At 40.2% G+C, this 14,788-nt stretch overlaps 1 protein-coding gene and 1 long non-coding RNA gene across 5 annotated transcripts in view; one reads left to right on the forward strand and one right to left on the reverse strand.

Annotated features, from left to right (window-relative positions):
- Positions 1-1,049: 1,049 nt before the first annotated feature.
- On the reverse strand, positions 1,050-13,184 carry LOC141573203 (uncharacterized). Its single transcript, XR_012498879.1, has 5 exons — positions 13,067-13,184; positions 10,921-11,100; positions 9,610-9,788; positions 4,495-4,567; positions 1,050-1,576 (listed from the first exon to the last, which is right to left on the reverse strand). It is a non-coding gene; the product is annotated as an uncharacterized LOC141573203 (long non-coding RNA).
- Positions 13,185-13,344: 160 nt separating this feature from the next.
- The window catches only part of C1GALT1 (core 1 synthase, glycoprotein-N-acetylgalactosamine 3-beta-galactosyltransferase 1), a 34,304-nt gene continuing 32,860 nt past the window's right edge, over positions 13,345-14,788 (forward strand). For 2 of the 4 annotated variants that reach the window (XM_019729772.2, XM_019729773.2), the window contains exon 1: positions 13,724-14,166. Coding sequence is in view for 1 of the 4 variants with exons in the window: in XM_074340764.1 (XP_074196865.1) it covers positions 13,613-13,619 (7 nt within the window). In the remaining 3 variants the exon portion in view is untranslated. Of the gene's footprint in view, positions 13,620-13,723; positions 14,167-14,788 lie in introns of those variants that run through there. The other 2 variants (XM_019729771.2, XM_074340764.1) reach the window with 2 other exon arrangements.

The following is a 14,788-nucleotide window of genomic DNA, read 5'->3' on the forward strand; positions in this document are numbered from 1 at the left end:
CTGAAATGAATTAAAATTGATCATGTTTCAAGAAATTCTTCCTATCTCAAATTGTGTGACATTTGTAAAATATATTGAGACAACAGGCAGCATTCTTAATCTGAGATCATAAACTCCTTTGGGGTTCAGGGAGTCTTTGAACCTTCTGAAATTGTATGTGAATCAGGCATGTCTGTGACGCCTTTTTGGAAGGAAGCAATTCGTTGTTATCACTAGATTTTTAATGGGACTGAGAAACAAACCAAAAAAGTCAGGAATCACAAGGGTGTTATAAAATCACAGCTGAGTTTCACAATAGACCGTACTTTTGGAAGTCAGACACTGTCTATGTAACTTCCTTTTTATAATAGCACAGAGCCAGAAAGAGTTAAGGACTTAAAATTTTTTTAAAAAAATTAAAGTAATGATGACATTCTTTTCTCTACTAGGAGGGGCAGGTATAAAAACAAGAACTGAAAAATAAAAAGGAAGAGACTGAAAGGAGGCAGGCCAAATACTGAGAGCAGTGACAGACCAGGAAGCAAAGAAAGAGAAGAGAAAAGCAAACAAACCACCTCCCCTCCCCCCCAAAATACACACCCATTTCCGAGAGAGAAAGAGAGAGAGAGAGAGAGAGAGAGAGAGAGAGAGAGAGAGAGAGAGAGAGAGGCGCATTGGAAGAGGAGGAGGGGGAGAAGGAAAGAAATTGATTGGAAGAGAAATAGAAATGCAAAGCAGGAAGGATGTGGGGGCGAGGGAGGGAGAATGAGAGAGGGAAGAGGTAGAAGGAAAAGGGGAGAGCGGAGAGGGGGAAAGAGGGAGAAAACGAGAGGGAGAGAGCATGAGAGAGAGGTTTGTTCTGTTCCTCCTGTTCCCTTCCCCAATACCGTGTTTCCCTGAAAATAAGATCTAGCCAGACCATCAACTGTAATGTGTCTTTTGGAACAAAAATTAATATAAGACCCACTCTTATTTTACTATAAGACCAGGTATAATATAATATAATATAATATAATATAATATAATATAATATAATATAACATAACACTGGGTCTTATATTAATTTTTGCTCCAAAAGACGCATTAGAGCTGATGGTCTGGCTAGGGCTTATTTTGGGGGAAACATGGTAATCTTTTCATGGCAAAGAAGGCTCCTTAGAAGTCCAATAGAAAAAGAAGTTTTACAGACTGAATGAAGGTGCATGAAATTCCAATTTTAGCTTAGTTTCATCATAGTGCCCTTGCCAAGTCACTGTTTTACCACCTGAATTGTCTTTATCTGAAACATGTAGATGGTTAATGTTAGTACACTAGAAAAAGTCCGCTGTCTCCATATGAGCTGTATTCCAAAAATACGTTTAAAGGTGATCCAATTTGAAGAAAGAATGCATTTTCCTATAGAAATAATGTTTCAAACAGTATCACAACAGTCCCTAAAAGCATATTTAACATATAATGGAAGAAAAGTGAACTGGCCTTTGAGTTATCAGCTGGGAGCTTGGTAAATGGGAATGCAGCGTATCTTTTCATTCCCTTTCTCACTTCCTTGAGAGCTTTGTACTTACCAGTGTTGAAAAATTGGGAGATGTGGCTGTACCTCAAAGATAAAAGGCAGCCAAACCATAAGTAGCCATTTGCACATGAGAAGCAAAGCTAAATTTAATTTCCTGATCCTTATTTCTGCCTGCAACTCTTTCCTGCCCCCCATGCGTGTCCCTCTTGCCTCTACATTTTATATTGGGTACAAATTCCAGTCTCCTCATTGAAATGGTGCTGGTTCTTCTGAACTCTGAACGTTTCTTTCTGTTCTGTTTCTGTATACCATCGTCACCTTCCATCCAGAGCTTTCAGGCTTCAACTATAAAGTGTTACCTCCCTGCTCATCAGCCTCCACTTTCTACCTTCAACCACTAGCCCTGGCCATTTCCCCCATCATTTACATCCTTGATAAAAGTCTAATATATACGGGGATAGGTAATGTTATCTGGATTGACAATGCTCTAATATGTGTATTAAATGGTCCAGGTAGAGCACTAAGAGAAACAAAATACTACTCTGCTTCCTTTGAGAAAGGAGGTCAGACTCCTTAGGCAGGAAGTAGAAAAATGGATGTGAGACAGATATTTAGAAGGGGAGGAAAATAAAGATGGTCCTGGGTGTCTGCTAGGATGGATCCACTCAGTAAAAAAGGAGGCAAGTCCAGCTCAAAGTAGAGGTAAGGTTTGACTCTAAATTGGTTCGAGAGTATAAACATACACACGCAACTCATTCTAGACACAAAGATGAAATAGAGGGCACACGTCTTAGGAAGGACATATCCAAAGAGGTGATGTAGCTGTAGAAATTGTATCAGAGAAACCAGTCCCTGAGAACGATGTTAACAGATGACAGAGGAAAAGTTGAACTCTTCACTTGTGTTTGCACAGAACTGCCTCCATATACAAACACAGCACTAATCAGCAGAAGTAATTAGTATCGAGAGAAAAATAATGAGCCATAACATGCATTCAATATAAATAGAGTTTAAGCAACTATAAGACAAGGACAAAAAAATGGACAGTAACTTCCATTTTTATAATTTAATCATTACTACTTCTGTATGACAGGTATTTTGTATAAGCAATGGTATAATAGATTGAGAGTCTGAATTATTTTCAAGTAGACTACTAGTCAAGAGGACTTAGAACTAGAGTTCTGTTGACATGCAGCCCCTCTCAACAGAGAAAGACTCAATTCCCAGAAATAACAGTTGCTTCTGTTTTTGGAGGTCATCCTAATCTGTAGACTCATGAGGCTTTAAACACTGGGGGAAAAACAGAAATCACTTAATCCAACTCCTTTACTTTAAAGGTAATTGACCCCTGGATGAAAATCATTTATGCACATTTCGGTATAGAAATCTATATAGTGGATATCTTTGTTTGCTAATTAGTATTTGCTACTAGGGGATGGAAAATGTGGCAACAAATTGAAATATTTGTTGAAAAGATCTTTCCTTTTAAAATTTTTGGTCAATGCACTTATTATCAATATTATGCTTGTTTATAAAAATAGTTACCATTTCCTGAGGACTTGTACTATGGTAGGCCTTTGTAAATATCCTCTCATTTAACCAACATAATCACTCTAAAATACGGGCATCATATCTCCCTTTAATGGTTGAGGACAATGAGACTCAGAAAGCAGCTAATAAGTAACAGAGCCAGGATGAGAACACATGTTATCTAATACCTAGTACTTTATTAGGTTGTATCACCATGGAAACATTTTTTAAAAAAGATATCAGAAAGATAGGAAAACATGAACACTTTCCATCCTTTCTCTAGTATGCGATCTTTCAAGTATCCTTAAAACACGTGTGCAAGTACAGTCTATTGAAGTTTACCCTAAAGCAAAGATGGTCATAAAGAGGGATGGCATACTGAAAGTATTTCAAAATTCTACCTCTTATTAAATGTGAAAAATCCAAAAGCTTCAGTAATTGTCCAAATCACCATTGAATTGGTTTGATGATTATGAATCTAGTTGGTGGTATGATTACGGGCTCATTTGTGGGCAGAGAACAAGACTGACAGGTTGCACAGGGTCTATTTCTCTTCATTTCTCATGTGGAACATTGATCTTAATGTATGAAGACCTAACTCTAGGTAGCAGAGTCACTCAAAATGATATGACTCACTGACAGAAACTTAAAAAGAAGGTTGAATTTTAAGGGGGTTGAGATATAGCCCTCCTCTTGTTTTAGGTTTTGTCATAGGCTATGTTTCCCAGAAAACAGATTCTGAAACACAGATCAACATGCATACAATTTATTAGGGAGATGAATATCTGTGAAAGGGAAAAGAAGAAAGCAGGACTGGACAGAGGGAAAAACTGGGCTATAACGTTGTCTTAAAAAGGTTTTACTGAAGTCCCCAACGCATAAAAACCTGCTCAAAACCTTGCTAGGGGCTCAGTCTTTTGGGAAGGATCCCGCTGAGCCTGCCGGCGTAATAAAGCTGTGTTCTCCCTGAAAAAAAAAAGGTTCTACTCAACTGGATGGGGAACTCTGATGTTGGACCGGTCCTAGAGAGTGTCACAGGTCAGTGTTGGGAGGCTGGGTCTTTACAGGCTTGTGTTGATCAGTCATTGGATGTGGATGCCCTTATCGGGGGCTCATCTTGGGCTGAGGCAGCTATATCTGCACCTGAGGCAATTCCCCAAGAGGGCTGGCTGGCTGCTGAGGTTTGTCTGCTGGCAGCACTTCCAGTAGCTGGGGGTATAAATCTTTCAGCCCTAAAAGGGGATCAGAACAATGCACCACAGTGCCTACCCCAGGTTTGCCAACTTTGATCGTATATACAGTATCATTTTGTATTATTTAAGATGTATGGGGTGAGTCATCATAAAATGCCCCAGAAATGCCCCAGCCTGGTGAAGATTAATGCTGCATATCAACTTTACTGGGCACTTAGGTGTTTCCTTTAGACCTGAGACCCTCAGTGTAAAGACCTGTGTCAGGAAGTTAGAACTTACCGGGTCAGGCTGGTGTTTTTCTGTGAGCAGAACAAGAAATCACAGCAGCCAGTGAGAGGAAATGGCCAGATAACTGAAAGACAGAAGCCAGGTTAGGAAGGAGCTCAGATCAGGTTGTGCCCAGCCACCTGTGTCAGAGAATGGTGATCCTTTGAAAAGCAGATCTGGGACTAAATAAAGCTCTTTTATAGGTTGGATTTAGCCAAAGGCTGTAGTTTGCTGACACTTGATTTAAAAGATTAGCATTAAAAACGCAGATCCAGGAATCTAGTTGGTTTCATTTGCATTCAGCACCACAAGATTTCTGTGTGCCTTGGGCAAGATCCTAAAGCTCTCTTGGTCTCCATATCCTCATCTATTAAATGGGTATAATAATATTAATAGTACCTAATCTTATAAGGTTGTTAAGAGTAGGTGATCGTTTAAGTTAAATATTGAGCAGGTTGTCTGTCACTTATCAAGTATTCAGTAAGCAATTTTTGGAAATGTTATTGTTGTTAAATTTATTATCACATTAAGTTAACTGAGTATTTTCTGTCAAAGCCACTATTAGCTTAAATTTTGGAGGCAAGAGAATAGCTCAAGTGAATCATTAAAATTTTAAAATAACCAAAGAAAAAGCTGTACAGAGATTCTTTGTACTATTTTTGCAACTTTCCCGTAAAGTCTGAAATTATGTCAAAATAAAATTGAAAAGAAAAAAAATGCATATCTTAGACTAACTTTGCTGGAATTATTTGGGATAGAAGCATGCATCTAGGTGTCTTGACTATTTTTATGCTGCTTGGTTTTATGGAATCATAGAACCTTTACAAAACCTTTTAATTTATCCCTTAATTTTTATGAAAATAGCACTCTACTTCAGCCATGCTACAAGAATAAGAAAAAAGAGTTTGTGTATATATTTGTATTAGAAAGAAAACAGGTGACAGATGAGAGGCAAGCAGGGGAAATTAAAGTGAGAAATCTTCAAGTAGGAGGTGAAAATGCAGAAAGAAAAAGTCCAGGAAGGCATGTACTGCTATATTTTTTCTCAGTTCCTCCCTGGAGATATTTCTTTCTTGGGGAAAAATAAACGAATATTTATGAACAACTACTGAGTACCAAGCACAGTACTAGGTGATTTCACATATTATCTCTCATTTACTAATAACCATCTTGTGGAAAGAAATATTACTGCCATTTTACAGTGAGAGAAACTAAAGCTCAAAGATAATAATTGCGTTTTCTATGACCACACAGTAAATTATAAAGCTGGAGAGAGTGTAGCACAGATTTAGGGTCAGAAACAGATTAAATGTCCATCAGCAGATGAATGGATACACAAATGATGGTATATCCTTGTAATGGAATATTACTCAGCAATAAAAATGAACTCTTGATAAACTCAACAACATGGTTTAATTTCAAAGTAATTATGCTGAGTGAAAAAGCCAAATAAAAAAGAGCACACATTGTATGACTCATTTATATAACTTTAAAAAATGCAAACTAATCTGTAGTTACAGAAAGCAGGTCAGTGGTTGCTTGGAGATGGGATTGGGGTGGGGAGTGGCTGGAGAAAAATTAGGGGGGCAATAGCTACATGTTCATTATCTTGATTGTGGTGATGGTTTCATGGGTGTACACATATGCCAAAACATCATATTATACACCTTATGTACATATAGTTATTGCATGTTAATTACATCTCAGTGAAGCAATTTTTTAAAAATTGGGTTGGAATCCCTGTTATACTACTTCCTAGTGCTTAATCTCTGAAACTAGTTTCTTTATCAGTTAATAGGGTTGATAACACCTACTTCAGAGAGTTGGTGTGAAGATTAAAATAAGGTGATTAGTAGAGTGACTTAACTATAACACAGTGCCTAATATATAGTAAGTGAGCCGCAGAAGTCAGTAAGAAGTCCTAGACTTGGAGTTCTTCCCTATTAGAGCATTCTCTACTTTAACTAGTAATGTTAGTCACTGTTATTTTTATCTATAGCTGTAATTGAAACACATCAATCTTACTCAAAAGGCCAAGATCTTCCCACTAAACTGCAACAAATTTTATGATTTGAGTTAAGGCACACCATCCCCTGTTGGGGAACCAGGCCCAGAGTCTCCTACAAAAAAAGCTGTCTGAGAGCCAACAGTTCCCAAATTGTGGCTATTATACTCTTCAGCTCCAGAATTTCTGTTTAGTTCCTTTTTATTTCTATCTCTTTATTGATACTTTCATTTTGTTCGTACATTATTTTCCTCATGTCCTTTAGTTCATTCTTCATGTTTTCCATTAGTTCTTTGAGCATATTTGAAACAGTTGTTTTAAAATCTTTGTTTCGTAATTCCCATGTCTGAACTTCCTCAGAGATAGTTTTGACCAATTTATTCTGTCCCTTTTGAATGAGCCATACTTTCTTGTTTCTTTGTATACCTTGTAATTTTGGGGGGATAAAACTGGACAAAAATCTTTCAAAATACTTTTTACCTCTTATAAATGAAAACTATTTAGATCTCTCTTAAATGAAGTGACGAAACATATTTTAAGTAATGGGGAAATTATCCATTCAAACTAACTTCAAAAAGTGTAATTACATATATAAGAATACAGTGTAGAGATTCAGGGAACTCAAGAGCAGTCAGGCCTTTTACGGGATGGGACTGTGGGAAATTAGGAAGTAATTCCCTTTCTCTCTCAGGGAGCACTCAGCTTAGGGTTGTTACTATTCTCAGATAGTCTGTTTCATTTCTATCTCTCCCTGTAGAGTGAGTGCCCCTTATCTTGGGTTTATGTGTGTGGGTTAGAAGCCCATGTTTGGGTTACAGTTTCAGTGTTCAACAGAGAGTAAGGCCTCTCTTTCCCAATTCCAAATTCCCAGAAGAATCTGGTTGATTCAGATTCCTTAAAGGATCAAAACCTATTGAATCAGCTGCGGCCAGGAAGGGAGAAAGGTCCTTTCATATAAACATGGCTATGGGGACCCAACCTGATGAAGAAATTTCGGGACAAAAGGATGAGGAAGAGAGGGGTGCTGCTCTATGGAGGATGGACAGAAACCCAAAGAAGTATCTAGCACCATCCATTTTCAGATTTAAACACATTTAAATACAACTTAAAAGAAAGAAGAGAAAAAGTGCCATGTTATGCAGCTAAAATTTGTTAAGTTAGTTATTTATAATAGAGGTAGCATACGCATGTTTAAATTATTTACTGCTTAGGACTTTTAAACTAAAGCTGGCTTCATTTATTCCATTTACAACAAATGTTCTGTGCTTTTGTTGCCCCACTAGGGAAAACAATTAAGGAAAATCCTGATTCTTCTTCCAGGGAACTAGAAAAACAAGTAATCCCAGGGAGCCAAACCTCGTAAGTTGAGAATATTTCTCTAGATGACACAAGTCCTCAGTACACACGTGGCAGTCTCACTTGTAAGCTAATAAGTTGTGAGTCATGCTGAATCCTCTTCCCTTGAGGTTAAAAGTATTTCCTAGACTTTCTTTTTTTCTTTATCTCCTCCTCTGCTCTGTCTTTCACCTTTATCCCTTTCATATGTCAGTCAATTTAGAAAATAACACTAACCTTTGCAACTATCTCAAAATCTTGGTAGATTTTGTGAAGCAGTAGCTGCAAGGAATAAAAACTGTTTGGAAAATGCTCTCTTAGGTTCCATAGGGTGAAAATACTTTATCCTGGCAGGTATTTTTCAATCTGAGATGAGAAGCTCTGTTGAAAAGCACATTATTGCCAAAGAAGGAAGCTCTGTCCTTTTCTTTCTAGGGTTGTTCTTCCTACTCAGGTTAATAAAGATGGTAGTTAGCAGGGGTTATCTACAACCACAAATAATCTGATGTCTAGTTAAGCCAGTAATTTCAACCGATTTGGAGTCACAGCTGAACAGCAGAAAGCAAGAACGAACAATATATAAAACAAAACCAGAGAGTTTGAATAGTTCATCCACTACATAATCAGGACTTGACTCTTACACTAAGGCTCTATCTTACTCTTCCTCACATATTTACCTCTGGAGTTAGCCATGCTATTAAATTGTGTGTTGTCAATAATTGCATAATCTCTACCTCTGATGTTTCATTGTATTAAGTCTTCCCCTGAGTGCCCAAGTCCTCCTCTCTGAAAGAGAAAGACATGTATTTTACCATTTATTTTCTTGCTGCTGGGTGCAATTTTGCTCTAGGATAAACTCTTCGACTCAGACCAAATTATTGGTTAAATGTATATCTATTACTAAGTATATTTAACTACCACTCTTACCATAAAGAGGGACACACACCCAACCACAATTACAAATTAATTCATGAAAAGAAAAAGAAGCCAGTCATAATTATGTATTCTTTTTAAAGTGCAATAAATTGTCAGCAGGCTAATAAAATGAGATCTGACATATAATAACCTACCATCCTGCCATATTCTTAAATCCTAACTGCTTATTATGAATGATGCTAATATTTTACAAAGATACACAGTAAAATCAGTAAGTTATCACCTTTTGAAAGAAAAGTCTTCGTGGTGTACACTGCTAGAATATTTAATGCTTAATTGTTTAAAATACAATAGGATAGACCTCATGAGCCTAATGTAATTCAACAAATAGTAATGGGTTTACAATTACATTGTCACATATAATCTCATTGACCACCTTTTGAGGCAGGCTGGGGTTATTTTCCCCTATTTATGGATAGTGATCTTGAGATATAGAGGGCTTAGGTGACTTGCCATCAGCAATTCAGCTAATTAGTGATAAAACTGGAAGCATTATTCAAGTCTCAAGGGTTCTATTGCCCTATTCAGTATGTTTCTTCCAGGATTGTAGATGTTTATATCTCGGTAATATTCACAACTGATTTCTCTATGATCATGTCAGAAAATGCTTTTATAATACAGGTGTCAGGGATCAAAGATAATACCAGCATTGTATGTTACCCTTTAAAGTAAAAAAGATATATTCTACTTCATTCAATTGTTTATTCATTCAAACCATAAATAAACACTGATATATGTGCCAGGCATTGTGCTAGACTCTATTATACCCAGATGTGTTAGTTATCTTTACTGCATATAACAAATTATCCCAAAATGTAACGGCTTAAAACAACAAACATTTATTAACTCACAGTTTCTGTAGGCCAGGAATTCAGGAGTAGTTTAGTGGAGTGGTCTGGCTCAGGTTCTTTCTTGAGGTTCAGTGAAGATGACTGGGGATGCAGTCATCTGAAGGCTTGATTAGGGCTGGAGAATCTGCTTCCAAGGTCGCTCACATTGCTATTGTCAGGAGTCCTAAGTTCCTCATTAGCTGTTGGCAGGAAGGCTTCATTACTATAATGTGGGCCTCCCCTAAAAAATTACACTATGTCATTTCTACAACGTTCTATTCATGAGAACAAGTCACTAAGCACAGTCCAGACTCAAGGTGAGGGGAATTCAGCTCCACCTTTTGAAGGAATTAGTATCAAAGAACTTGTGGACATAATTTAAAACTACTATACCAGTGAATATAATTTACTTTACAGAATTTAATCTAATAATTACAAATGATTTGTTAATCTAATTGTAATATTTGGGTATTTAAATGGAAACTAATTAGAGAGTGTTTTTTTTGTTGCTATTGCTTGTTTGTTTCCATTTTGTGTCCCCATTTTCATCTTACCCTATTAAAAATTCTACATATAGTGCTAAATAAATGATGACTTCTTTTGTCTTAAGGCATCAATTAGGAATTGCATTCAGTGCTTATAACAGAAAACCCAAACAACAAAACCTTAAATAGGAGGGATTTATTTTCCGTCACATAACAAAACGTCCAGAAATGGGCAGTCCAGAGTGGGTAGGCTGGGCCTCCAAAGCAGTCATGAACCAGGCACCTCTGATTTCCTACACTATTAATAGTGTGTGTGGGTTTCGTTATTATGGCTGAAATATGGCTGCTCCACCTCCAGTATCATGCCACTGGTAAGAAAAAGAATGGGTACAGGTCCCAATGACAAACTACACATTTCTTCCATAAAGCTTTGAGTCCCTGCAAGCAACAACCACTTTAATTTTGTTGACTGGTCACATGGCCAAACATGGCTTACAAGAGTCTCGGGAAGTAAAGATTTTTAACTGACACATTGTCACCCTGAAAAAAATCAGATGTTGCCTTACAGCTGTCAAACCATTTATTCCCCCACGCTCTTCCCAGGATTTCACAAGGGAGTGCCTCAGCAAACTGAGGCCCGATGGAGAGATATCGGAAAGGCTCCTTTGAGGGGAAGTCTCAGCAAACTGAGACCCGAAGGATTCATATCGGTCCCTCCCCTTCAATGGATTCCTTGGAGATGTGCATGTGTGTGAAGGCAAAGTTCAAGCTGGAACACAATGGGAACTTGCGGAAAGACAGCCAGCAGGCTACTAACACACAGATCTTGAGATTAACAATCTTTTACCTCTTTAGAAGTTTACCAATAAAAACTACGCGTTGGCCTGATTCGGGGCTCAGACCTTGAGGCTTGAGACCTTTGGCCCCGCTCGCACTCTTATATTGGTTACTGTCTTTTCTTAGCCCTGCGCCGCCCTTCTCGCTTCCCACAGCTCCCGTCATGCTGGACGTGACAATCAGAGTTCTGCTAGTAAAAAAGAAAGCATATTGTTTTAAACAATTAGCAGTGTCTAGCACCCTGCTTCAAGGAGCTCTGACACACATTATTGAAATATCACACCAGACAGACAATACTGAGGTTTATCTGTGTTTCAAATGGGAAAATCTGGTCATTTGGAGTCCCACATATAAAATATATTTTTCAAAGAGGCCACAAATTTCTTTTTTCTGGTTGATAATGTTGGCTAACATTATCAACATTTCTAGTTGATAAGAATTGGCTGACAAAAATGTCACTTCTAGGAATTTGTCCAAGAAGATTGTAACTGTACAGTTGTGCAAGGGACATACATAAGAAAGTTTATGAGTTGCTTACAATAGTAAAAGTTTGGGAAAAACCTAAAAGTCAATCAATAGAATGCTGGTTAGATAAATGATGGTATATCCACTTAATGGACACTATGCAACTTTTTAAAATGATGTTATTCATGACATATTGTTCAGAGAGAAAAGAACTGTGTACATAAGATTCCATGTATGAAGTATTGTATGTATATGTCTTTATGTGTATTTTAGTCTTAGAGACGCCTAGAAGAATGTAACATGAACTTTTAAAAATGGTTTTCTCTGGATTATAGGATTTTGGAAAAAAATTGTATTTGTTTGAATAGTATGTATTGTTTTCATCAAAATAATAGCTATTTTCAAAAATACCTAAGAGAGTGGGAGGGGCTGATTTTATCCAGTATTGTTCATATCAACATTCCTTCTTGCTAGTAATTTTCTTAGACATGCTGTGGCCAAACTTATCCTTGGAAGTGTTTCTTGCTCACTGGAAAAATATTATCCCTTATTTAATATAAATTTTAATAAAATTAAAATGAGATATGGAATCCTGAGGTTTTTTGCTTTGCTTTCCTTTCCATTTGGAACACTGTGACCGCTGAACGTTCTCCTTTCCTTGTTTTACAGTGGCTGTGGGAGGGAAGGGGATGAGGCTGGCTGTAGCTATGCACAGGTTGGGGAAGAGAAGAGGATGGAGGTAGGACTGTATGAGAGAGAAGTCTGGAAGCATGAGCCAAGGAAAGAGCACTAACCTTGACGTCAGGATATTTGCACTTCTCTTCTAGCCTGGGCCTATCAGTTTATCTTTCTGATCTCAGTTTTCTCACCAGGAAAATGAGAGGTCCGGGTAAGAATCATTAGGTGTTTTAAAATTCTCTCGTTAGATTCTTTTGGATCTATTAGTGGCATATCCTGGCAAACTACACTAGAGCTGAATCTAAATAAATCAGAGGAAAAATAACAACAATAACTTACAAACGTTATTTTTTTCTAGGCATGTTGCTAAATAAGTCGCCAAGGTTACACAGCTAATAGGTGGAGAGACCAAGATTCCAGCCCAGAGTCTACCCTCTCCTAACATCTATGCAGAAAAGTCACTAAAGAACTTCCTAATGAGAGTCTTTAAAGGAAGCAAAACAGCATCCTCGCCCTCTAGTTAGGCCTTGTAGACGATGGTGAACACCAATAAAGCCAAGACCTTACCTCCACCTCCAGACTGCTTTGGGGTTGCCTCAATGGTTAGTAAGCTCCTCCCTTTAATCTAGTGTTCTGATTCAAAGCCCTTTTGTCAACTAAAAGAAAGATACGTTTTCCAAAGCCCAGAGGAAGCCACTCCTGCCATTGCCTGGCAGCACTTAAGTAATGACAGAACCAAAGACCCCGTGTGCCTACAGAAGGCTTTGTGGTATTACCACTAACTGAATTTTCAGCACTTCCTGGTTCACACATCTGGTTAGCCAGCACCCATTGGCACACCTCATCCTGCCGTATTTCCTTTCATTAAGGCCAGAGAGATTCTGACTAAAGGGAGGTGGGGGTGGGAGAAAGGGAAAAAAACGGGGTAAGAGCAGGCTAGAGGTCAAAAGACTCCTGCAGGGCTAGACCCTGTCCATCAGACAAAGGTCCATAAGACATCCTCAGCCTCATACCCAGCTGTTTCACCGCGTTAGTCCCTCTCAGGTCCGGAAGCTAGTGCAAGATCCTACAGCAGGATAAAAAAAGGTGGAAGCGGCCAGTGAGGAGACTATTGCTCACAGAAGACCCGACTTCCCAGACCCCTTCGCAGAAGGGCGGGGCGTGCACTCGGCGGCCAATCCCCATGTCCGCACGTCGCCGTAGCCCCGCCCCACCCTGCCCCTCTCGCCCCGCCCTTCCCCGAGGCTGGTGCGGCGGCGGCGACGTCAGCGCTCGGAGACCCCTGGGTGGCGGCTGCGCCGTCGGCGGGCCGCGGCCTGAACGCGCTGCAGGGAGGGGCGGAGCGAGCGGGCGGGAGCGCGCGCTGGGCCCGCCTCTGCCGCCGCCGCCGCCGCAGCCGCCGCCGCCGCCGCGGTTGCCGGGAATAATCTGGGCGGCAGCCGGCGGCCCCGGCTAGCGGCAAGGAGCCACTTCTGCGGCTGCCGAGAAGAGCGAAGGTCGCTGGTCTCGTGTCGTCCCCCTCTTTGCCCCCCAGGAGGGGCGAGAGGGAGCCGCGGCTGATGTCAGGTACGGCCGGCGGAGGCGCCCTCAGGCTATGGGTTCTAGGTCTTGGTTCCCTTCTCCCTCCCCCCTCGGAGTGTGTGTGGGGGAACGTGGAGGGTGGAACCAAACCCCGGGCGCGGCCAAACAGGTGTCCCGGAGTTGCCGCCAGGGCAGGGACGTGCGGGCTCCTGCGGGCGGCGAGGGGCACTTCCTGCTCCTGGAGTCCCTGCGAGCTGCCATTGGGTCCTCCTTCCCACCGGGCCGCTATTTCGTTGATATCTTGCCTTCACTTCGTCGTGGATCCTTCTCTTTTGCCCTCTCGAGCCTCTCACCTTTTCGCGCGCTGTCTGCCGTCGGGCGGCGACTGTGAGGCGCGGCGGGACCACTTAGCGGTCCAGCTCCTCCGAGCGCTCCCCGCCCCCGTCCGATCTGTGGGTCGAGCCGGACACGTAGCTCAGGTGTGGGCACCTTCTGCGACAGCCATCGGGCTGCCGCGCCACCTGAGCGCTCAGAGAGTGGGCGTCTTCCACAAGTGCTGGGGGACTTCCTCCGGGCTTTTTTGGATCATCAGGTTTGTCTGATTAATTTATTTTTTCAAATTTCCCTGCCTCTGGCAGAATCAGCAAGCCAGGCGTGCTTTGGGCACTTGTGTGGAGAAAGGGGAAAGAGCCCCCCAGACACACACACACCCTGTGTGATATGATTAGTAGGTGCTGAAGAGTTGGCCGTGCAGCTTTAAATTTGAATAAATTATATACTCGTAAAAGATGAACATAATTGAGGGGTGGGTATTTATTTTTCCCTAGCTCTTTCCCTCTCCCCTTATTATTTTTTTAAAAATAACAGACAAAAAAACACCACACCGTTCTGGAAAACTTGACTGTAATCTAGTTCTCTAAATTCTTTATAGGTATGGTGGTATATCCTTTTAACGCTTTTCAGATTGAAAAGTATTATGCTAACCATGATTCGATTTCATTAGGAATGAAAAGTTAATTATTATAAAGTTACAACTTGAATGCATCAGAGTGAATAATTAGGCCGATGTGTAAGGGACAGAAATATGTTCACTTACTAAAAGTTGGGCATGGAACCATAGATAGATCTGCCTGGGTGCCAGGAAAAAGTGTTTTGCTTGAATTCAAGTTGTTTAATTTTGGTATAAGTTTAGACAGTGGGAATCTTGAGTTTTT

The sequence above is a fragment of the Rhinolophus sinicus genome, linkage group LG09, assembly GCF_036562045.2.
Source record: "Rhinolophus sinicus isolate RSC01 linkage group LG09, ASM3656204v1, whole genome shotgun sequence".
NCBI lineage: Eukaryota > Metazoa > Chordata > Mammalia > Chiroptera > Rhinolophidae > Rhinolophus > Rhinolophus sinicus.